A 25285-nucleotide genomic window follows, 5' to 3' on the forward strand; every position below is an offset into this window, starting at 1 on the left:
GATTGATTTATAAGATTATTACCTAATTAGTGAGGTAGATTAATCAGACTGTTTATTATCAGCTTCAAATAAAAAATGCGCATCTCATGAATTAAAATTACCTGAGTACCTATTGTTTCCGAAAATACCACAACTATCATGTTCAGAAATGCAACTTATTAGAAAAAAAAGATACGTCACCAAAATTACAAATAATAAAATTATATATAATAATATATAATAATATATAATATATATAATAATATATAATTTTATTATTTGTAATTTTGGTGATATATTATTATATATAATTTTATTATTTGTAATTTTGGTGACGTATCTTTTTTTTCTAATAAGTTGCATTGCTACGATGTGTTCTAAGTTTTAAGTAGGTAGGTAATGGTCGTAACGATTTAGGTTTCGCATTTTTCGAAACGCATATTTATAATAGAAAGGTATCTGGGTATTTTACACCCTGACGTTTGTAAAGTCAAAGTCAAAGTCAAAAATATCGTTATTCAAGTAGGCCCATGATTTATTCAAGGTGGCACTTTTGATGCGTACATAAGATTTACACGGTAGTGAGATGTGAGTGTAGGTACCCTAGTGTGGCTAATAATTGTAAAAAACTTACTCTTATCATCATGTAGTTAAGTTTAAATTTTACAACAAATTGAATGAAATTTATTAAATATTTTAATGCATTCCGTAGTAGCAGTTCATTTGAGAAATGGCTGGCAGTACCAGGGGCAACAATTGTAGTTTTTTCAGGGTAAGCCATGATAACTGGGGTCAGGAAATAGATAGGAGGTTTTTTTTTTATAATTTTTTTTTTTTAATTTAATGTACCTTCTTCGGTTTCAGCTTTTATCACTTGCAACGAATAGTAACCGTTATTGCAAGAGACAGCAACCGTAAAAATATCTACTGAAATTCAAATTCTGTAAAAATCATTTATTGTAGGTGTAGTTGTACATATATTTTTAAGTTGTTTATTCTAATATATTAAAAAATCGGGTGTAATTTTTAAAATGAACTTTTTCAATTTCGTGTAGATCGAAAATAAACTGTTTAAGTATAATCCTTAATTTTTTTAACTCGCGCTTACTTTGATTATAATGAATTAAATAGGTTGGTGCTGCTATTTAATACCCTTCATGATAAAACTATTTATTAGAATAAGAATGAATACTGCAATACAATTGCAACCCAATTTTCTGCTTGCTTGCATTGCTTCCAAGGTTCCAAGCAACCTTGTCGTTTAGGAATACATCAATCGTGTAGTAACCACGATTTATTAAATGTGTTTTAATATATTGTTTAAACTTAGGTAAAGGTAGATCTAATATTACCTTCGGTATCATGTTATAAAAGCATATACCCATCCCTACAATGGATTTCTGTACTTTTCTCAGGCGATATGCAGATATCACTAATTTATGTCCGTTTCTAGTTAGTCGACTGTTTATATCGACTTTTTGTTTATAATTACTTATGTTTTGTTTAATAAAGATAATATTATTATAAATATACTAGCTGTTGCCCGCGACTTCGTCTGCGGTTGATTTTGTTTTTAAATTATTCAGTATCGCTAAGCCTTAAATGAGTATAGTAGTATATATATATAAAACATGTGACTGTCAATTATAGACAAATAATTTGCAATAAAATAAAATTGCGACTATAATTAAAGATCTAAGTTATCCTATCTCTTAAGTTGGACCAGACTGCTCACGGTGTGCCAATTTAATTTAAAATCGGTTAAGTAGTTTAGGAGTCCATCGCGGACAAACATCGTGACAGGAGATTTATATATATTAAGATTGCGTGGCTACTGTAAGTATACCTATTTCTTTAAATTTGGTACGAAGGGATGCGCGTGATCTAAGTTTATACTTATATCGATCGCACAGCTCTTTTCTATAATATAAATATAGTTTCTATATCAGCAGCTCTGCCCCATAACAAGATCCCATACCCCATATAACAAGATCCCATATCCCATGCCCGAAACAAACCCTATTGAATTTCTAGGTGAAAAGTATTTTTTTTAATCCCAAGTACCAAATTGCATTGAAATCCGTTCAGTAACCAAAGACATACAGAAAAACAGACAAAAAATCCAAAAATAAAAAAAAATATTTTTTTTTACGATCTATTGCTAATTTCTAATGGCAAAATTTATCTATTTGCAAAATCTTTAATCTACAGACACGTTTCTTATATATATAAAAAGATAGATAGATATTGGTAATGGTTGGCACTGAAATGGTTATCCCTGTCTGCGTAGTGCTATCTTAAATGGTTTCATAGACTAATCGGTCAGGATTATCGTTTTACTTCAGTTATCTATTTTGATAACAAAATTTGCCAAAAGTACCTAGGTATCTACCATTTATGTGACGTGCTATGCACAGGTTGAGTAGATAGGCTAGTCGATCGATCCGAAATAACAATACAGAGTAGCACGATCACGTGATAGAAGTTATCGATTTTTATTTGCTAGGCAGGTACAAGAAATGAACTTAGAACTAGTAGGTAGGCTACGTAAGAAGGTTTTGTGCCTAGTAAACCATTGAATCTCAGGTAAGTATTTCAAATAATACTTACTTTGTTGATACGTAGGTATTAGTTTCATCAGGTTTGTGTCCGCTTGAAAACTATGAAATTCGTAAAATTGAATCAATTTTAAATTTTATAGCTTTTTCACATGAGATGCACTGATGGAAAAATGTTGTTGTAAGCAAGTGTCATAGTTTTGTTTACGAAGTGAGGAACTTTTACCACGAATTATTTTTTGAATGGTCAATACATACCAGTTTTTTTTATCCTTCCTGTAATTGTGGAACCACTAAGAGTTGGTTACATGCTTCATGTAATATGCCTTTTTCCGAATGCTATCTTATATCTTTATACAAAGTTTTGAAAAGATCGGTTTGGCTGTGAAGCCGGGGATAAAAGCAGATCACCAGGAACGATTCCCTGCTGTTTATCTAAGAAGATAAATATAAAGATATCAAAAGTATCCTATCCAGTCGGTTCATACCTGGAAGGCAGGATAGCAATAGTGGTTTAGTCGAACATAGGTAACAAACAAAGAGACGCACTTTAATAGTTTGGATAGTTTCTTAATAGTTTGGATATTAAAACGTGTTATCTAATGAGCTATAAACAGCCAATATAATGGCAGGAGACATCTTTCTCTCCGGGGAAAGGATAAAATGTTATCTTCTGCCACAGCTTTATCAACTTTCCTAGCATTTGCGCAGAAGTGGACGTAATATCCAAATAATACACATGTAATAATAATAATCGGGGATATACTTCTTCTATTCCCTGTTGTCCTGCTTTAGCAGGCGGGCACATTAATTTTATCCTTTGTCAGGGTACCTATATAATCGGGAGATATAATTTTTGTATCCTGCACGTATAAGGAGTACCTAATATTTAGGTATTTTTAATTTCTCTACGTTTTTATGTTAGTCCTTAAATAATAAGTCTAAGAAGGTAACAAGCACACTTTTTAGGGGTATGTCTTATGAGGCGACATGACATCATACCGGAACGACAAATCGCTTGGCGGCAACTCCTTGTTTCTAGGATGGTAGCTAGCCACTGCTGGAACCTAATCAGTCCAGCAATTATAAATTCTCAAATTGCTCCTGTCGCGCATCGAACCCGTGACCTCCACTCATAGATCCATTCGGTCACCACAGTACCGGGGAGGTCGGCCAAAAAAATAGGTTTACTTCGAGAAAAATTACACGCAGCGCGAAAGAGCACAGAGATTTTCAAAAGACCTATGCCTACACACCTGCTTAATAGTGCGCAGAGATTTTGACCAGGGTAGCCTCCTGCCTACCAGGAAATTGCATAAAATGGAAAAATCCTCATACTACGCGTGTTATATAATTTTTTAGGGTAGGCAGTGCTTTTGTGCATTAAATATGTGCACGCCACTGACTAGGATGTACTAAAATTATTATTTAGCAGACGATTTGTGCACTAAGGTAAGAAGAGTAGAGTCCGTCTGTCACATTTCCGTATTCGTGTCTAGGTCAATAAGCAAATTAACAATGGAGGTAGGTATTTCGCCCACATGAAATACTAAGTGGCCTATCTAACAGTTGCTATGCTCAAATTTGCTCTTTTATATACCTACTTGTAGCTGATTTTTAGACCATCTAATGATAGATTAAACTGATCTTTTTAAGTTTAAAACTAAATGACAACGTTACAATAAAACTTTAAATAACTAAGCTAATAAGGGAGGTACGTCAAAGTAGTAAGGTAGGTGAAGGCTCCTAGCTTTAGTTTTAAGTTAACGAATGCAGTTACCACCATCACTAACATAAGTGTAACCAATGTTTTTGGTTAAATGAATGAACGCTTCATAAGTGCCTGTGATAATATCTACATGAATAAAACATTTTTGAATTTTGAATTTGAACTTGAATGATAATGATTTTTCAATTTTAGTGATAAACTTTAATGCAGTGATATAATTCCAATCAGGAAATGAAGGTGAGGAAGCAAGCAATGCAGGCAAACGCCTGGATCAAGTTTCGTCTGTTGATGTGGAAGAACTTTCTTCAGCAATGGAGGCACAAAGGACAGACGGTAGTGGAGCTGCTATTGCCTGTAGCTACCATGGCGCTAGTACTCATTCTGCGAGAACAGATCGAGCCTGTCAGACAAGAGTCTATAAGATACCCACCTATACCGGCCCACACTCTAAATTTTTCACGTACAGTATTGTAAGAATTTGCTCATTATCTACGTTACGTTAGTTTGTTTGTGCTTTTTTAACAATCTCGCGGGAATGGTTTCTATTCCTAAACAGTTTCCAATGCCGTCTCCATTATTGCTATACAATTTTTCCCTCAAATTGGTTTAGCTGTGAAGCCGAGCATAGGCTACAAATGCTATATTTTTAAATACCCTGGGAAAGTGTTCGTGCTTTTTTGAGATTAAAAGTATCCCATGTAGATCTTTATCAAAATTGGTGCAGAAGCTGAGCCGAATATAGGAAATAAACAAACAGTCACACTGTCGCATTTATAGTAACTGTATGGATGTAATAATAATATAATTTTTGCATAAATACCTACACCCAATTATATGTTAATTTTCCAGAATTCTGTGGTTAATTTAGTATTTTAAAGTCTTTTGCGTTTACCTTTAGTTTGGCATGCAGTGATAAGAACTAATATTATAAATATATATTATATTTATATATTTTACGAGCTAAGTTTGTTCTTTAATTTCAGTGCGGGTCTTAATATAACTCATCTGTCAATAGCGTATTCACCGAAAAGTGACGTATTAGACAGTGTGGTGAGAAGTGCAGTAGTAAATTTATTTGCTCAGAACATACTAGATATCTATGACATGATAAAAGATCAAGATGATCCTGAATTACCAGATTTTCCAGAAATTCCGCCAGATATTGAACTAAATTCGACGCTTATATATGAAATTGCTAAAGAGCTTGTAAGAATTAAAGAGTACAATAGTAGTGCAGAGCTCATACAAGTATATCGTGATAAACAATCAATTCGTGAAGTAATAGCTGCCGTCGAATTTGATGATGCATTACTAGGTTTGTTATTCAAGCAAATTTATATAGATAATCAAATTTTAATGGATCATTAAAAGAAGTTTGTTTGTATAAAGTATCAATTCAATCGCATATTTTTAATAAACAAAAATATTTTAGGTGCTATGGAGTTACCGACGAATTTGTCATACGCTTTAAGATTTCCTGAAAGGCCACGGTTGAATTCACTTTTCGGCCTGGGTGGACGTACGTGGCGAACGGATATTACCTTTCCTTTCTTTGAATTGCCTGGACCTAGATTTCCATTTTCTTGGGAAGGAGGAAATGATCCAGGTACAATTAAGCTTTGGTAGAAAAATTATGATTTCAATTAATATTTGAAGCTTAAGTCTATATAATGACTTTTATAAAGACTTAAGCTTGATAAAACATTTTTAGGTTATGTGAACGAAATGTTCATAGCATTGCAGCACGCTATTTCAATGGAGCTAGTTTCGCGAATAACCGGCGAAAATCTACGAACATTTAGAGTGAATTTGCAGAGATACCCACATCCGTCCTATGTTGAAGATCTTGCGGTGGAGGCACTTATTTTTATATTTCCCCTGTTTTTCATGCTCAGTTTCAGCTACACAGCTGTTAACATTGTGCGGAGTGTGACTTTAGAAAAGGAACAACAGCTTAAGGTAAACACTAAACCAAATACAAACCTATATATAAAAATCCAAACCTTTGTATATCTGCTAAAAATTCATTACACATTAATGTATGCCCCTATTTATAGTTTATTTTATTTTATTTTATTTATTAGGTTTACTTACAAACACTTACACTAATACAACCGTTTTTAAAATTTAACTATTCTATTTAAGTGTAATGTTTTCTTAAAAGTAAACACAGCATATGAAAATATACAATAACACCATAACATGAAAACAAAAGGTATCGTGAATGAGAATATAATAACAACATATCTCACACACTAAAAAATAAATCAAGGTACAGTAAATAAGGGTCAATTGGTCCATGATAAAAATATCTTATCTCTTGTTAATATAATATAACCACTGACTTTATAGGAAATACATTTATACATTTTTTATAGGAAACTATGAAGATAATGGGACTTCCTACATGGTTACACTGGACGGCCTGGTTTTGCAAACAGTTTATATACCTGTTCCTCACAGGTGCGCTTATTACGATTATATTAAAGGTCTGTACACAAAGAACTTACAACCCTTTCGTTCCCCTGCTTAAATACATTTCTGCCTCTAAAGACATCTTAAAAACAAGTGAACTTATTAATACCTTGTTTAAAGCATTTTGACAAGGTTTACCAAGCGAAAATGTAACGCGCTATGGAAATAATATAATATCGCTTTTCGCATCCTAATGAAACTGCGTCGTTTCTGTAGTGCTAAATCAATGTATGCTACAGCGCGGGTTCCTGATTTCTTTGCCATTCTCAGAACAAGGACTGCCTCCTTCTGGAAAAGTCTTAGACGTAGCACTAATACAACCCTTTGCACTTTAAATGAGGGCCTTAGAAATCAGTTTGTCATATATTATGTTGATCAAGCGTGCATCGGAAGAACAATAATTTTAGATTTTAATTTTATTATTATATTTTAAAACGAATATATTCTATGGGACTATTGCCTGAAAATAAAGAATTATTATTATTGTTTAAATCTTTTTTTTAGTTTTTGTTTCAGAGCATGTATATATTAAGTAAATATTTTTGTTTCATTTCAGATTAACTGGTTCACAAATGAACAAGGCTTCAGTGAATACGCCGTATTTACTAATACTCCGTGGACGGTCATGTTGTTTTACATTACGTTATATTTATCTTGCACCATTTTCTTTTGCTTTATGATAAGCGGGTTCTTTTCGAAAGGTACTTGTAGTTGTTATTATGTTTTTGTTAACTACGTTACACAGTTGTTTCAAGAATAAAGAAAGAACGTCATTTTCGAAAAACTCTGTTTCAGGTAGCACAGCTGCTTTGTTTGCGGGCGTTATTTGGTTCCTGTCGTTTGTTCCATCTGTGCTGTTAGGAATGGATGTGGAAGTCCCACTGGCAGTCCAAGCTTTAACGTGTTTTTCCATTAACTCAGCAATGTCCTATGGGTTCCAATTAATACTTGGCAAAGAGAGTACCGAAGGTAGGTTAAGTTGTTATTTCTTGCTAACTAAAATATTACTTACTTTTCTTTAAAGGTTTTAGATTTAATGAAATTATTTTGTTTATGTTATAGGAATGCAATGGGGAGACTTTTTCACAACACATTCCCTCGAATCTAATCGATTATTGTTCGGGCATGTTTGTATATTTCTTGTCGTGGACTGTGTATTGTATATGTTAGTTGCACTGTACCTTGAACAAGTTCTTCCGGGGCCGTGTGGAGCTCCAAAAGTCTGGTACTTTCCATTCCAGAAGTCATTTTGGTTTCCCTCTTCAAAAATCGATTGCGGTAAGTTTCAAATATTTACCTACCTACAATAACCTGTTTAATACCTATGATTATATAAGATTAGGATCCTTATTTTATAGGAATTTAATTAATCGTAATAAACTCAGTTGCAATTTGAGTCATTGCAATGTTATTTCTTGCCTATGTTAAGGTGTCACATTTGATATCACAAAAAGAATGTTCTTGTGTCTTAATTACATTTTATACCTAGGACTAAACAAACTATAACTATAATTGAACCTTGATTTCACAGATGAAAGATTCAACGATCCAGATTTCGATGGAACAATCAAAGAAACAGATCCAACAGACCTTCCTATTGGTGTGAAAATGACCGTAAGGCGACTTTTCTGTGTAGCTGATAAGATTGAAATACCTCTAGCTAACCTGTAGTAGAGGGATGTGATCATACTACACAAGCACCCATTTTTATTTTTGACGTATATTATACTGTGTTCTCATTAAATTTTGTATTTTTTCCAGAATTTAACGAAAGTATACAAAAACAGTATAGCCGTAAATAATTTGAGTTTAAACATTTACGAAGATCAAATCACAGTACTCTTGGGACATAATGGCGCAGGAAAATCTACCACAATATCAATGATAACAGGTGGGTGGGTGGGTTACCATTTAAAATTAAAAATTAGACTTACTTGAATTTTAAGTACCATGTATATAGACTTGCACCAGTATTCACAAACTTAGTACCTATTAATACAATAAGTACATAACCATACAGAACATTTGTTACTCACAATATTTAATCTAAATTGATAATATGTAAATACAAGAAACTCAGAAGTATTAATTAACCACTTGTTATAGGTAATGTTGAAGTAACTAGAGGCAACGTGTGGCTCGCTGGCTACAATGTGACGACGCAGACTAATTTTGCTCGAGCACATCTTGGTCTCTGTCCGCAACATAACGTACTTTTTAATGAGCTTACCGTACGCGAACATCTGGAATTCTTTGCCAGACTCAAAGGCTTCACTGGCAAGGAGCTCGAAGAAGATATCGATACGCTCATAAATCGGCTAGAGATGCAGGAGAAAGTACGTATCTATCAGATAAACATCATAATCGTGAAGGAAAATATCATTTTGTTCAGTTTCTTCACTGAGTTCCTTGAACAACCCGGGTCTGCATTGAAATCAGCAGCAATAAAAACCATAACCGATTTCTATTCTTATATCTCTAAGGGTTTAAACTGTATAAGATTTACACAAAATATACCACGGATTCCGAGTGCGTCATCCGTTCTCAAACCCCACAGATCTGCATCAAACCTTTTGGCATAAAAACTTTTTTGTTATACAGAGAGATTATCTAGCTCAAGGGCTGTCTGGGGGTCAAAAAAGGCGGTTGTGCGTGGGTATCGCATTATGTGGAGGTGCGAAAGTAGTTTTACTCGACGAACCCACATCCGGTATGGACCCTTCATCACGCCGTGCATTGTGGGAAATATTAAATAGAGAAAAAAAAGGTATGCTATTTTTACCCATGCGATATGTAATAGAATTTGATAGTACCAATAAATTACCAGGAATTATTAATAAAGAGATTCTGAATTTTAAGGTCGATCAATGATCCTGACGACCCATTTTATGGATGAAGCAGATTTTCTCGGGGACCGCGTTGCTATTATGTCTAGTGGCCGGTTACAATGTGTTGGTTCTCCCTATTTTTTGAAACATCATTACGGAGTAGGTTATACTCTGGTCATCGTTAAAACTGAAGATTTTCAAATTGATTATTGCACTACTCTAATTGGAGAATACATACCAGGTACAATGGTTAAAGAAGATCGAGGTAAGTTTTTTTATTCGATTGTTGAGTTACATGTGCTTTCATTGATTTATGGTGGTTATAACACAGAACAAATACAGTTAAAACCAATGTTTTTTTCCCTGATTCTATTAAAGATATAATAACAATGTATAATACTTAAAATAATGTTACTTTAAAATAATCTTTTGTTTAAATAAAAGTACTATACAAATAGATAAAATTTTTGTCGATCAAACAAATAGCTGGTTTAAATGCAAACATTGTAATGTACATACCTTTATTTGTAGTGTGCATTATTTTTCGATTTAAGGCATGGAAGTGACTTATAAATTGCCCAACCATTATTCCAACGTGTTTGAAGATATGCTCAACGACCTTGAGAGAAATATAGAAATCATAAAATTTAAGGACTATGGATTACTTGCTACAACGCTGGAAGACGTCTTTATGTCGTAAGAATATTTGCATGTATGCTTTGCAATAATTTAAATATGTAATAAATATCTTTAATCTCATTAATAAATACCAAATTCAAGGCCTCCCAAACTTATAAAAAATTTGTAATCTCGTTGAACAGGCGCTTGATACATATAACGAGATGAATACATGTAGCAATAGTTTTCAAAAAATAATCTAAGGGTATTAAAGTAATAACATATTACAATATGTATAGAATAAATATTTGTTACAGTGTTGGGTCGGACATAGAAATACATTCCGAATCAGACGATTTAACAATTACAACAGATTTGTCTGAAGATAAAGATGCCAATTCCGATGAAATATCTTTGGAAGACCGTAAGTTGTTATATTTGTATTTACTAAGGTTGTTATGAATTTGTATTATATTATTTGAAACTCGATCGGTTTACCTTGGCACGAGAAAAAAAGTCGTCGAGCCATTTTACGGGATTAATTTTTTTTCACATTTTTGTGTTCACTTTGGTCTATTCTTAATAATTTAGGGACACTTTGGAGAATAAAGCAATAATATTCCGCCGGGAATAATAATAATTAATCGCGAGTGAATAACATGTTTCGACCAAAATCTACGAGAAACTTAATACAGTGGAAAAACAGCAAAAAAATGGTAATTTTTGACTGTTTGCCGTTTTTTTTCCTCGCAAGAGGGAATCTATATGAAAATCGTCATAAGAAAGCCATGCTAAGAAAGCCGAAAGTGTAACATGTAATTTTAAGTACTTGTTATACTCTCGGTTTTCTTAGTATTCGCTTTTAGCTCATGCGCACAGTACCGTCTCGTCTGTAAATTGCAATGTTAAAAAAATAGATTCATAATATACTATTAAAGAACAATTGTCTAATTTAACCTAGGATTTAACCTTATTATTTTTGTCTTCATCTGTAATTGTTATAGTAGTAATGTCCCTTACATTTAGGGTAGTAGGTAAATACTCTACTATTAATATCTCTACCCTATTAATATAAGTGAGTAATCAATAATAATCACCATGATACATTTACCTATAGGTATGACAAATTTTATGATTCACGATGATAAAAGATCGACAATTTATAAGTTTGATAAAAAATATCCGAAAGTAACAAAACATTCTATGTATTTGTAATTTTATGTAGAAGTATAGCTTTTTTTGATAGAGCTCGTCCAGGTAAGTATAGCTGCCATGCTAGATATGGCGTCTGCTATGTTGCCGGTGTAATTACAGGCATATACACTTACGATATAACATTCAAACCTCTAGAATAATCAGTGTTTCTCTACTATATTATTCATGTATTATAAACCTTCCTCTTGAATCTATCTATTTATTAAAAGATATTATATATGCTTGGAACATATATAATAGGGACAGATAGACAGCGGGAAGCGACTTTATACTTTGTAGTCATAGTGATTTTTGAAGACCACGAAGAGTTTATTACTACATTAAATAAAAATAATTAAATATACTACGACAATACACACATCGATATATAGTCCCAAAGTAAGCGTAGCTTGTGTTATGGGTACTAAGATAACTGATGAATAATTTTATGAATAATATACATAAATACTTATAATATACATATAAACACCCAGACATCGAAACACATCACACAAACATTTTCCAGTTGTGGCAATCGAACCCACGGCCTTGGACTCAGAAAGCAGGGTCGTATCGCCCAATGCGCCAATCGGCCGTCAACATTATTTTTTTTTATAAATTTTGCGACTTTAAAAGTGTGATGATGATTTGGATTTATAAAAACAGATGTGGGTACAATCAATTATTTTCTTTTATTGCAGTTGATAATACTTACGAGAGCGAAACAGGGTTTCAGCTATTATGGTTACGTGTAAGCGGAGTTTGGTTAAAACTGTTCCTAGTATGGACTCGATCGTGGGGATTGCTGTTATTGCAAGTGTTGGTGCCTATCCTGCAGATAAATACTAACTTGGGAATTTTGCAGTATCTATTAGGAAAAAGTTCTACTGTTATTTCTAGGGCATTGACGCTTGCGCAAGGGTATGTATTCGAAAAGCTTATGAAGATTGCAGAAACCTTTCAGAAGACAGCGCATCTTTTTTTCCCTACAAGCTAGCCCTGGACTGTAATCTCACCTACTCGTAAGTGATGATCCGGTCTAAGATGCTAACGGGTTAAGATGTTGGGGATTAGGCAGTTATATTAAACCCATACCGCTAATCGGCTTTTACGCGGCATCGTAGCGGCACCCTCAATCGCTAAGCGGCACGTCTAAGTCGGAGGGATTGTAAATAGCCACGGCCGAAGCCGGCCACCAGACCAAAAAATTATGATTATACAATACTTATCGTGTGTGCTAATACTACCATCTACTGCGATCACCAATCCGTCTGCTCAGAGTGATGATTTTGGGTTCGCCTTTAGTCCAGCAGTGGACTGTTTCTACAAAAAAAACATAAATTTAATTTAAATAAATAAATTCATATTCTTAGGTTTCAAACCAATCAGATAATATTACTGATCTGATTTAAAAATTGAAGTTATCAAGTACCTACTTGTAATGTGTTTTATCATTAAGTATTTACCAACCAAAGATTTCCCTTATCATCGTCTACTACGCGTTTTGCATAAGTGCGTCCACGTCATTCCATTGAATAAAAATATTTGAAATAAGTAAGCAGGTATGTACCTACTACCAAGTACCTAGTATCTTCTTTGAAGCAACAAAATTTAGCAGTTAGCAAATTTAGGTACCCTTGACTGCAATCTCTCATCCCAGTTTAGACACTGGTGGCGTCTAAACTGGGATGATGGCACTTATATCTCACACTGATCGGTTTCTATACGACATCGTACCGGAACGCTCAATCGCTTAGCGGTACGTCTCCGGTGGTAACAAGCCACGGGAAGCCGTGGCTAGTTACCACCAGATAAAATAAAATTCGGAAACTATAAATTCCCAACTTGCCCCTGCCGGTATGATATGTATGGTATGGTATGATGGTACCCGGGACCTCCAACTTACATCCACCGTGCTCATCGCTGCGCCACGAAGGTCGTCAAAAAATATGCATAATTTTGGCCAGTCTGAACTAGGATCCTTTTGTTTTAAATAAACGTACATGATGCTGAGAGTTATTTTACAGATACGTTGGTACTGAAACTTTCTTAAGTTATAACGGTACTAATCAAACTTCGTGGGGTAGTTTGGCTAGACAAGGGTACGAAGAACTTTTCAACTCTTCAAATGTCAACTCTATGAGATTAGCAGTTGTAGATGGACAGCTAATCGACGAATATTATTTACAAAGAGTGAGTATCTAATTAATTTGATTTAGTTCTTACATATTTTTTTTAACTTTTCAAGATATAATTATAATTTTATAATCGTGACATTTATATGGTATAAGTAGGATTAAATAAAGCACCTAGTTTCAAGAACGTATCTTAAATATGTTTTTCTTTAATTGCTTAGACCGAGGATCCAGTCTTAATGGGCGCATATCGCAACAGACTCCTAATTGGTGCAACGTTTGAAGACAACTCTGCAACTTCTTGGTTTAGCAACTTCGGATACCACGACGTAGCCACTTCTCTGGCCACTGTACATTCAGCTATACTCAAAGGAATTAACCCAACAGCCAATCTCAATGTGTTCAATCATCCGCTCCAAGCTAATTATAGAGATGACGTGAGTTTTCTTTTTTGTATTTCTTTACAATTTGAATTATTCTATCTTTGAAAATATAAATGGGACTTTATTTTTTTTGTATTCTACTATATATAAGTTAGCCCTTCACTGCAATCTCTCGATGATGCAGTCTAAGCTGTCTAGTCTAACGGGCTAACCTGTTAGGCGTGTGGCAGTTACATTAAAACCATGCAACTAATGGGCGTCTACGCGACAACGTACCCAAACGCTAAATCGCTTACCGGCACTTCTGTGTTGGTAGGGTGGTAACTAGCTAAGGCAGAAGCCTCCCACCAGATCTGAACGGTAAAATTCAGAAATTATATAATATTCCCCTGCCGAGGATCGAACTCGGGACCTCCCGTTTAAACCAACAGTGAAAAATTAGGAATAAGCTCCGACTTTAATGAATGAAAAAATTATATTAAACTTTTGATCGCTGGAGTAGCGAGCAACATCAACGGGAATGTTCGTTGTACAAAGTTGATGTACAACAAGCGAATTGCTTAGATAATTATTGCGGAAATCGGCTCAGAGGGAGAAAAGGAAGAGCAGATGATAGAGAAGAGGAAAAAGATACGAGTAGGTCATAACTGATCAATCTAACATTTTACATGATTGTTCCAGACTAACATCCAACTGATGGTGTCCTTAATGTCAGTACAAGTTGCGAATAGCATTGGCAATAGTCTTGCCATCGTCAGTGCGGTCTTCATTATGTTTTATATTAAGGTAGGCATATTTTATATTAAAATTCTAAATTAATTTATTTCAGTTATAATTGGAGAAGCAGATTCTTCCGAGAAGAGCCGGCAAGAAACTCAGAGGTTGCTCTTTTCCAACATCAACAATTACAATCATTTTTCTATCTTGCGGGAGATGAGAGCCGATCTGGCTGCTTCGGAGCTTCCTTGTCATTATTAATTGACACATCACTATCTACATCTATATCTACATATAGGTTACTGGTACTCTTTAGGGCCAGCGCAAACTGGGGTCGTCAGGGAATTTGCAAATCATGCGTACCTAACTATAAGTTACAGATTACAATGTTAAGAGATTGATACGGGAAGTCCCCTTTGATGGCTTGAGATTCTTGGCCGATCTTTCAACATCCGAATCTGTATCTCGTTTTTGCAAGTTAAGTATGAATTTATGTTGGCTAAATATAAAATGCCCTTCCGTTCCAGGAGAGCTATGGCCATTAGTTTGTATTTCTATTTTATTCTGTATTGTGTACCATTTTTCCTTTAATTTATACTTAGCCTTTATATAATATTAAGTGAACAAACATCTCCAGAGGGTGCCAAAGCGAGGCGTGCGTAGAGATTACATTTTGAAAAATCTGTAGGTATGCCGTGGAGTATAAAGATTAAAAAAATTATAAATTGGTATAGATTTTTATTCGACATAATAATTTCAAATATATTTCACATTTCAAATATATTTCAATATCAATACATACGTATTGATATTATGTGTACAATGTGTGAATGGAGTTAATAAATAATAAATACATATACTACGATAATACACACATCGACAGCTACCAAAGTAAGCGCAGCTTGTGCTATGGGTACTAAGATGACTGATGAATATTTTTATGAATAATATACATAAATACTTGGAATATACATATAAACATCCAGACACTCATGCTCATCACACAAAAATTTATCAGTACTGGGAATCGAACCCATGGCCTTGAGCTCAGAAAGCAGGGTCGCTGCAAACTGCGCCAATCGGCCGTCAAACAATAATAACAAAAAATAAAAAATAAATATAATGGAATCGAACAGCTGCTTTAAGTAATAATTGATGCACCAAGCAGCTGGCACACTTGATGGTAAGTGGAAAATCATCGTCTATAAACAGAGCAACACACATCGGGCATGCGAGGAACATTTCCTACAATATACCGCTCTATGTTTTCAACCTGAGGCGTAGGTATACAACGGACGTCCAATAAAGCCAACGAGAGGGACATGCCGTGGTGGTTTTTAGTTCGGGTAAACGAGTCCCACATAACCTCTGTCCTGCCCAAAAGGACAGAGGTAGCCATAAAGCTTTTCCACCACGACAAAAAAAAAAAGGTATTAGGCCTCACGTGCTTGTAATTACACTAGCACCCACGCCCTTCAAAAATAAACCTAAGTGTAATAAACAAGCTTTTTGTGAAAAGCTACTAAAACTAATTACTGCACAGAAATCTTAGAATGTGGTTGTTATAAACATACGATTTTATGGTGCAGGAGCGAGTAACGCGTGCGAAGTTACTGCAGCGGGCAGCGGGTATGCAGCCAGCTATACTGTGGGGTGCCGGCGCGATATTTGACTGGACATGGTTCATGGTGCTCTGTGTTAGCATTATCATCTCCTGTGCAGCTTTCCAGGTTACTGGCATGAGCTCTGTGGAGGAACTGGGTAAGATTAACTATCATACGCATGCTAACCTTTTTATTACCCAGGGGCACCCAGTGGTACTTATTACCCAGTGGTAACAGCAGCGAGTCCAGTGACTCGCTAGTGTCACTATGCTTTTGTCTAAAATTGATTGAACAAATTTTGGTACGCTGTAAAACGATTGTCTGCCTTTCATTTCTGGTTGTAAGTGACGAATTGACGATGCAATCTCATGTGGAAGCGGGCTAACCTGTCAGGGGTATGACAGTAACATTAAACCCATACCCCTCGGATAACGTACGCGACATCGTAGTGGAACGCAAAACCGCTTGGCGGCACGTCTTAACTGTGGTTATCAGCCACGGCCAAAGCCATCTACCATACCAGGCCAGAAAAAAATCGGTAATTATAAATTCCCCCTCACTTTTCCATACAATAAATAAACAAAAGTGACGTTTGACAGCAGTGATTGCAAGATTTACGCCTGTCGCAAGCCTGTCGCGAGATACGTAATCGCCATGCCGGAGGTAGTCATATTTGAACATTAACTTTAAACACCTATATTTATACCTATTTATCCGTTTAAACCTAACCTAACCTAACTAACTAGGTAAATAAACTAATCTGAAATTTCAGGTCGTCTATATCTTTGTTTGATGATATATGGCGCCGCCATGTTGCCGCTCCATTATTTGTTCTCACTGCTTTTCAACGGACCAGCCCTTGGATTTGTCATTATGTTTTTCATTAACACTCTCTTCGGTAAGTTGATCGCGAACTGATAATTATAATCTTCAACAGTATTTTAAGTAGTTTTAAGATTTTACCTGCTGTTAAGAGACCAGCTTTAGCCGCGAAGTAGGTATAGTTTAAATTATTTTCATGTAAACCTATCTACAGTGGCGTGCATAGAGGGTATGCACAGGGTATGCAGATGATATAAAATAAAGAAAATCTTCAGTAAGGTTTATAAAAAACTTAATGATAGGCATTGTAAGAGTTATGAAAAGCCTATCCTTAAGTATTTATAACTCGTACGGGGGTTTTTCTTAATTTTATATCATCTGCATACCCTGTGCATACCTTCTATGTACGCCACTGCCAACGCTGCCTACGCCCAGTGGCGTGCACAGGGTTTTTGACCAGGCTAGGCATATAAATAAATAAATAAATATACTACGACAATACACATCGCCATCTAGCCCCAAAGTAAGCGTAGCTTGTGTAATGGGTACTAAGATGGCTGATGAATATTTTTATGAATAATATACATAAATACTTTTAATATACATATAAACACCCAGACACTGAAAAACATTCATGCTCATCACACAAATATTGTGGGGTAACCCCAGTAGTGGGGATCGAACCCGCGGCCTTGGGCTCAGAAAGCAGGGTCGCTGCCCACTGCGCAAGTCGGCCGTCATATAGCAGGGAGATACGTCCTACAAAGTGCCACTCTGAGTCCGTCAACCTGTGGCTTAGGTGTTAAGCCTCATGTGCCTGCGATTACACCGGCAACCACGCCCTTCCGACCGGGACATAGCAGTGGCAATAGAAATAAGCATGGTGGTTGTATTTCTCCGGACGAGCTTTCGCACAAAAAATCCTACTTGGTCATTAGGTCATAATCATCATTATCATCATGTCAACCAATCGACGTCCACTGCTGGACATAGGTCTTTTGTAGGGAGTTCCACAATACACGGTCCCGGGCCGCTTGCCTCCAGCGGCTCCCAGCGACTCGCCTGATGTCATCTGTCCACCTCGTTGGGGGCCGACCTGCGCTGCGTTTACCGGTGTGGGACCGCCATTCCAGCAACTTAAGACCCCAACGTCCATCGGTTCTCCGAGCTATGTGCCCTGCCCATTAACACTTCAGCAACTCGTTGAGCTATGTCGGTAACTCTAGTTTTTCTACCGATCTCCTCATTTCTGATTTGATCACGTAAAGATACTCCTAGCATAGCTCTCTCCATCGCCCGCTGAGTGACTTTGAGCCTTCTTATGAGGCCCATAGTTAGCGGCCATGTCTCAGTTCCGTAAGTCATCACTGGCAACACGACATTATGTGTGTTGTTGTTAATGCAAATTTTTTTGCAGGTTTGATAGGTGCACAAATCGTAGAAGCACTGTCGTCACTGGCAGCTTCAGCACAGGAAGCTGCAAAGATAATGGATTATATATTGCAGTTCTTCCCGCTTTATAGTCTGGTAACCTCTACTAGGTAAACAATAAACACGAATATTGAGCTACATTATCGTTATTATCAGCCCATTAACGGCACACTAAGGTTAAGGCCATATTCCACATGGTTAACATAGGGCGTCCTTTTTCGGAGGGCCGAATTCTATACCCGGCAGGCACCTCTATCTTTTAGGAGATATTTGCGTTTTAAGTTATTCAAAATTACTTGCTCCAACCGTAGTGGAAAACATCGTGAAAAAATCTCTACGTCTAAAAGTTTTCCAAAATAACAGTTTCCTAATTGAACAAGCCCTTCATATTCTGGAAGGGGACAAATACCCTTTACTTAAACTGTATTAATAATGATGACTACATTAGTTAACAAAATACTTACCCCATTTTCCTTTTGTACAGGCAGCTAAATCAAGTCGGGTTAATAAGATTTTCTTGCTTGGAGTACTGCGATTACTTGACTTCAGTGCTGCCTAATTTAGAAGAGTGTAATATGGAATTCCTTTGTAAAAATATAACACAACAATGCTGCAGTAAGTCAACATTATTTTTTTATTTATCGTATCGAAATCGAAATCGAACCAGATGCGTTAGAAAGCTTTTTTTAAATTATCTTGTTGAAATAATCTTATTTTACTACATTACAAGCTGTTGCCGTTTGTGGTTTTCATAAACCCCGCGGGAACCGAAATTTTTTCCGGGATAAAAAGTAGCCTATAATCAAGGGTATAATCTATCTCTAATCCAAATTTCAGTCAAATACGTTCAATAGTTTTTGCTTGAAAGAGTAACTAATAATTATCCATCCATCTAAATAAACTTTCGCATTTATAATATTAGTAGGATACTTACTGTTTTAAATAAGGTAAAAGTCGAATATATCGAAAAGGTCTGCAATCTCTTAATGGTTCTAAATCGAATGACTTTCTTCCTTTCTAACTGTTTCCTTAAATAGTATCCTCCTCATTTTTAAAGATAAATAAAAATTAGAAAGGTTTAGGGCGTGCTGATATTCGGCAACTGATGTAGCTGAAACTTTTGGAAATGCTTATATTCTGGGATGGTCTTCAACGTAGTAGTAAGGAATCTTACCTTTTTTATACAATATCCTTACAGTAGATAGTAAGCTTATTTATTTGATTTTCAATTTAAGGGCTATCCATCATTATCGTTTATTAAAATTTCTCTTAAAGTAATAATATTTTACTTTATGTAAACTGAGTAAAATGTTAGTTACCTATCTAAAATTGTAATAATAAGTTGAAAATAATGGTCAAGCTTGCATGGGATTTTGATTACTAGTTATAGTTTTTTAATTCTACATTATAATTTAAAATAACGGGTAGCCCGTTAAAACGGGGAATAGGGTGAACCTAATAGGGTTGCCCGATTCCTATTTTGAAGACACTTTTTAAAGACTGTTTTCGGCTTGCAGTTCGTGAGAATCCATACTTCGAGTGGAAGGAGCCAGGTGTAATGCGCTATATTACTTGCACACTTATAACCTGTGTCGTATTATGGTCATTACTTATGATATTGGAATACAATTTGATTCAGAGGGTAAGTTAACATTTTCTCATCGTTAAGTATGTAATATTACACATACATAGCTAACTATTACACTTAGCTAATTATTAATTTAATGTGAGATGGTGATAAAAAAAACAGCTAATTTTGTGATGATTATGGGCTCTTCCTAAAGTTAAGAGGGTTCTAAGCGCACCCTTGTCTTAGAAGAAAATGAAAAACAAGAATTATTCAGTGGGCGGTAGATCTTCGGAAAATCTTTACGTGATTTAAGAAGTCGTGAGCTAAGACAAAAAGACACGAAACTGATGCGGAAGAATGTGTTATCCTCACGTTTATTTGTACCGGGTAACAGTTGCTATCGGAAGACGAATGAAGGGCTACTACATATGTACTATTATCTAAGTATTTTATGTTAGAAATGTAAAATGTATATATCAACACCTGAAGAGATCGAACCAGATCGTCGCGTCGTGTTGTCAATGGTTAATACAGTACACATGTTTTCGGGCATTGAAAGCCAGTCTGCGTGTTTCTGGAGGCCCACAGGTGTAATGTTCATAAGGGGTTGCAAACTTTTTGTAAAATAAATAGAGTATTTGTTTCAGTTTCCTTTCAGTAAGGGCATTTTTCTCTTAATTAAAGGAAAAGTAATTTTAATGTTGCCTTTTTCACATAACATGTTTGGCTCTCAAGCATTACCAATCTACATTTAGACCTGATCGATGGTGGCTCATAAGACTGCTTAAGTAGGTATATAATAAATATTGCGTATAAAAGATTATTTTAGTATTACAGATCATATAATACGCCTACATAAAATAGAGCACAATACTTTATTTTAGCTTAGGTACGGTTAAACAACCCTATACGTGGCTGGGTGTTGAGCAATGTGTGCAGTAGGTATACACGAATTTCGATATTTTGGTCTGGGTGTTGGGAGTTTCTAACAAAAGTCTTTATTTGTGCAGCTGTTTATTCGCAAGAAGAAAGCACCGCCTGTAGACGAGTCATCTTTAGATCCCGATGTGGTAGATGAAATGAGGCACGCTGAGCGCGTTGACATTAATACGCCTGGTATAAGTTTAGTGGCGCGAGGTCTTTCAAAATACTACGGAAATCACCTTGCTGTAGATCAAATTTCTTTCAGTAAGTATTTTTTTAAATTAATAAAATGTGATAATTATCATTATCGAACCTTTACGAGTATCCTCTCAGAATTATAAGGATTTAGAGCGTAGTCCACAAGTTCGTCAGACAACAAATGGCATGCCTGTGTCAAATGGCATGCGTGCACGTCAGACAACAAATGGCATGCGTGCGGAACACAGCCACGGCCATACATTGGGGGAGACAAAACCCATATAACCTTTTGGTTTGCCCTAAGGAGTGGTATGCATCGGTTTATATAAAAAAGGGCGTAGTTCACCACACTTGCAAATCAGTTAACTTCTCACGCCTTTGAGAACATTATGGAGATGTTTCTAAGCATGTGTTTTTACGTCACCGTTAAAGTAAGTGATATTAAATTACTTAAAATGCCCAAACCTCCAAAAAGTTATAGGTACGTGCCGGGGAATGAACTCAGTTCCCCTGAAAGAGAGGCTGAAGTCCTAACCGCTAGACTAGTTCTTGATTCCAGTAGGTACGCGCAATCTAAATTGTCCAGACCGATCTATCACAGGTGGTTACGTAGATATTGTTTTAGGCATTTAATGGTGACATTATACCTTCATATGCTAACTTTAACTTTTTAGCTATATTATTTTTAGCTTTATAGCTTTTTATACGATCATTATGGAATTTATAATTTTTTATGAATTCTACTAAAACAAATTCTTGATTTAGTAGAATTAAGTTATTAAGCTACCACGCGTAGTACACCACGCCGTACACCTATCTCAGTTATCGGTTTCTTTTCAGCCGTGAGCGAAGCAGAAATCTTTGGTTTGCTGGGTGTTAACGGTGCCGGGAAAACGACAACCTTTAAAATGCTAATGGGAGACGAGTCTATTTCCAGTGGAGGCGCTTTTGTTAGTGGCTACTCCGTTGAATCTGACATCAACAAAGTTCATGAGAATATAGGTAATATTAAATCTATTTGTAACTTTATGTTACTTGTTTGTCTTGTAGAAAAATAGGGTAAAACACCAACATAGCTAGGTTAGCATAGATTATTAGTTTTCACAAAATATCTAGTATGCAGAATAATGGCTTTTGCAAGAAGATTAAATGAGAAGAGCTTGATATAGAAAGGTAATAAGTTTTATGAGCGATGTGGAAATTCATAACATTTTAGTTTCTTACTTGTTATTAAACACAGAAATGTTTTGTCTACAAGTTATTCTATAGCATTTGTATTTTTTTAATTTTGTGAACATAAACTAAGTATTCGGTGCCCATTATTGGTATGGTGGCGGTAATAGGTATGCTTACCCTGTATTTTATTTAATTTTATATTATTTTTACTAGGCTACTGTCCACAATTCGACGCGATATTCAGCGAGTTGACTGGACGTGAAACGCTGCATCTGTTCTCGAGATTCCGTGGGCTGAAGAATGCCGACTCTTTGATTAGAGCCGTAACACTCGCTAACGCACTAGGATTTACAAAACATTTAAATAAAAGGGTAAATCCTACAGTTTGTTTCATAATCATGATAATAGTTCTAAGCTATATCTTGGAGAAAAAGAGAGAAACTCTATTGCACGCGAAACATAAAGGAATACTTATAGACAATATTTAAGAAGATAATAAAGCAAATTGTAGCCATACAGCGACGGTCTTATTGCTGCAAGTTTACAGGCAACCATTGTTTACAGAACTTACAGCAAAAAAGCGGGATAGTATTTAGACATATAAACGACCACTCTGATGGCCTAAAGCGCACTAACAGAGCTAACTTCCTTCTTCATCTTCAATCAAGAGGAATCGGGCGCAATGTTTCGATTTAGGTTTTATTTTCGGTTCTTTGAAAGATTCTACCTGTTTTGTTTTACCCAGATAAAAAATCCTTTATCCATTTCCAGGATGTTACAAGGTGTTAAATTTCATCACGATCGGTTCAACCCTTGACCCACTTTCAAATTTACTATAATACCTATTACAAGCTGCGCCTCGCGGTGTTACCCGCGAATAAGTCATATGGTTGCTTCGTTAGAACGTGAAGGATGATTTTTGGTGTAAAAATACGAATGTTCCTTTAAACCACCCTTGGGAATTTGATAATTTTCCAGGATCAAAAGTAGCCTATGTTACCCTGCTTCCTTTTAGCTTAGTTAGGGCTTGAAGAATAAACAAAAACACATTCGCATTTATAATATTAATTCCGCTTAACGTACCTAAGTAGTTAAGTACTAAGATAGATATCTAAGAACGTTTTATCTTCTGTTTCGTAAAGTTTACAGAACCATGATACGTTGTCTAGATATTTTTTTACAGGCATTTAACTGAATATTAACGTAAAATCTACCGGCGCGAGGTGTCGGGTGTTGATTTTTGCGACTACTTGATAATTAAGTATGGATTATGGATGTATTTTGTTAGGTGGATCAATACTCAGGGGGAAACAAGCGAAAGCTGAGCACAGCGGTCGCCATGCTCGGTCGTACGAAGCTCGTGTTCGTGGATGAGCCGACGACGGGCGTGGACCCGGCTGCCAAGCGGCAAGTGTGGCGCGCGGTGCGGGCCGCGAGGCGTGCGGGCCGAGCCTTCGTGCTCACCTCGCACAGCATGGAGGAGTGCGAGGCGCTGTGCGATCGCCTCACAATCATGGTCAACGGCCGCTTCCAAGCCCTTGGCTCCCCGCAACATCTCAAAAATAAATTCTCTCAAGGTAACGTTCTAGTATAGAAGATCAGAATACAGTTGTCACCACCCCTTCTCTTCCCGCGTGTGTCGTACCAGGCGACTAAGAGAATATACAAACAGAACAGGCAGCAGTGCTTCAATGCTACTGTTCCCATCTACTAAGATCACTAACTAGTCTGCCCAGCGTGGTGCCAAATCCTCCCGCCGGGAGAGACCTTAGTCGGGCTAGCGGGCAAGAGACAAAACTTATCTCCCCCGATTATATCCCCTGACAGGGGATATACCTAACGTTTCCATCTGCACGGCACGGCAACAGGGTATAGCAGTAGTTTACCCCCGTTTAATATAGCACATATATTATTTTATTATTTCCACTTGTGCACCAGTGCTCTGAGAGTTGATAAAGCTGTGGGAAAAGATTAATTTTTATCCTTTCCCTGGGGATATAATTGTCTCCTGTCCATGCTAGCCGTGCAGCAGTGGACTGACCTTAATAAGCTTGTGTGTTGCACCTGGTGGTAAGTGATGATTCTGTCTTAGATGGTAGCGGGTAACCTGTTGAAAGTAGATCTTTTTAATCCACTTCAAGCTAGCTCATGACTGCAATTGCACCTGTATAATTTTAATATAACTGCCATACACCTAGAAAGTTAAACCGTATTATATAAAACTGTAGCATCACTTACCACCATGTGAGGTTGCAGTTAGTAACTAACGTAGTGGTTAAAAAATGTCCTTTTTTTGACGGGGGGGGAAATCTTAAAAGATACCCTATTCTCTGCGGGAGTATTTGGGTTATGTGGGATTTCTTCCCACTAAAACCCTCTCGGATCGAAATATTCATTCATCAACTCAGCGGACGATCTCGTTGAGTTGATGAATGAATTGGTTTCCTTGCTGACATGATGGTTGATGGTTGATGGTGAATGGGTTACTTATAAGCGGTAACGTAGCAAGCAAATTGCTTTTGATCAGGGTATAAATTATAAGGATGATATAAAACAAAAAATATCCATCTAACAAAATTTTTGGGTGGTAGGCAATGCTTTTACGCATGTATTAAGTGCAGGCAATAACTTACCAATAGGTTTCTTGATACGCAATCGACATAGTTTTATATTATTGATAATTTAAATACTTACGGAAATAATAGTTATTTTTCTCTTTAGGTTTCACACTGACCATTAAGATAAAATTAAAAGAAGGAGACAGTTCTGAAAACGATCATAGAACAGAAACTGTGAAGAACTATGTACAGAATCACTACACAGAGCCTAAGTTAATGTAAGTAGATATTAATTACATCCGATTATATAGGAACAGTCCCTCCGCCGAGTTTTTTTTGGCTCAGACAAACCCGAAACGCTAAACTCAGCAGCTACAATACGGATT

General features: G+C 36.1%; 1 protein-coding gene across 5 annotated transcripts in view; it reads left to right on the forward strand.

The window, feature by feature from the left end:
• The window catches only part of LOC120629203 (ATP-binding cassette sub-family A member 2-like), a 33816-nt gene that overhangs the window by 7275 nt on the left and 1256 nt on the right, over window positions 1-25285 (forward strand). For 2 of the 5 annotated variants that reach the window (XM_039898058.1, XM_039898054.1), the window contains exons 2-30: window positions 4495-4736; window positions 5250-5581; window positions 5699-5872; window positions 5978-6225; window positions 6645-6755; window positions 7298-7442; window positions 7537-7710; window positions 7804-8019; window positions 8273-8355; window positions 8503-8632; window positions 8848-9077; window positions 9343-9508; window positions 9601-9834; window positions 10124-10265; window positions 10505-10611; window positions 12083-12302; window positions 13409-13574; window positions 13738-13953; window positions 14581-14685; window positions 16206-16377; window positions 16993-17118; window positions 18460-18583; window positions 18958-19088; window positions 19991-20115; window positions 21054-21231; window positions 22006-22167; window positions 22555-22712; window positions 23630-23918; window positions 25063-25177. In XM_039898058.1, coding sequence (XP_039753992.1) covers window positions 4498-4736; window positions 5250-5581; window positions 5699-5872; window positions 5978-6225; window positions 6645-6755; window positions 7298-7442; window positions 7537-7710; window positions 7804-8019; window positions 8273-8355; window positions 8503-8632; window positions 8848-9077; window positions 9343-9508; window positions 9601-9834; window positions 10124-10265; window positions 10505-10611; window positions 12083-12302; window positions 13409-13574; window positions 13738-13953; window positions 14581-14685; window positions 16206-16377; window positions 16993-17118; window positions 18460-18583; window positions 18958-19088; window positions 19991-20115; window positions 21054-21231; window positions 22006-22167; window positions 22555-22712; window positions 23630-23918; window positions 25063-25177 — 5018 coding nt within the window. In that variant the 5' untranslated portion in view covers window positions 4495-4497. Of the gene's footprint in view, window positions 1-4458; window positions 4737-5249; window positions 5582-5698; window positions 5873-5977; window positions 6226-6644; window positions 6756-7297; window positions 7443-7536; window positions 7711-7803; window positions 8020-8272; window positions 8356-8502; window positions 8633-8847; window positions 9078-9342; window positions 9509-9600; window positions 9835-10123; window positions 10266-10504; window positions 10612-12082; window positions 12303-13408; window positions 13575-13737; window positions 13954-14580; window positions 14686-16205; window positions 16378-16992; window positions 17119-18459; window positions 18584-18957; window positions 19089-19990; window positions 20116-21053; window positions 21232-22005; window positions 22168-22554; window positions 22713-23629; window positions 23919-25062; window positions 25178-25285 lie in introns of all 5 variants that reach the window. The other 3 variants (XM_039898055.1, XM_039898057.1, XM_039898056.1) reach the window with 3 other exon arrangements.

This window comes from Pararge aegeria, chromosome 14 (assembly GCF_905163445.1).
Source record: "Pararge aegeria chromosome 14, ilParAegt1.1, whole genome shotgun sequence".
NCBI lineage: Eukaryota > Metazoa > Arthropoda > Insecta > Lepidoptera > Nymphalidae > Pararge > Pararge aegeria.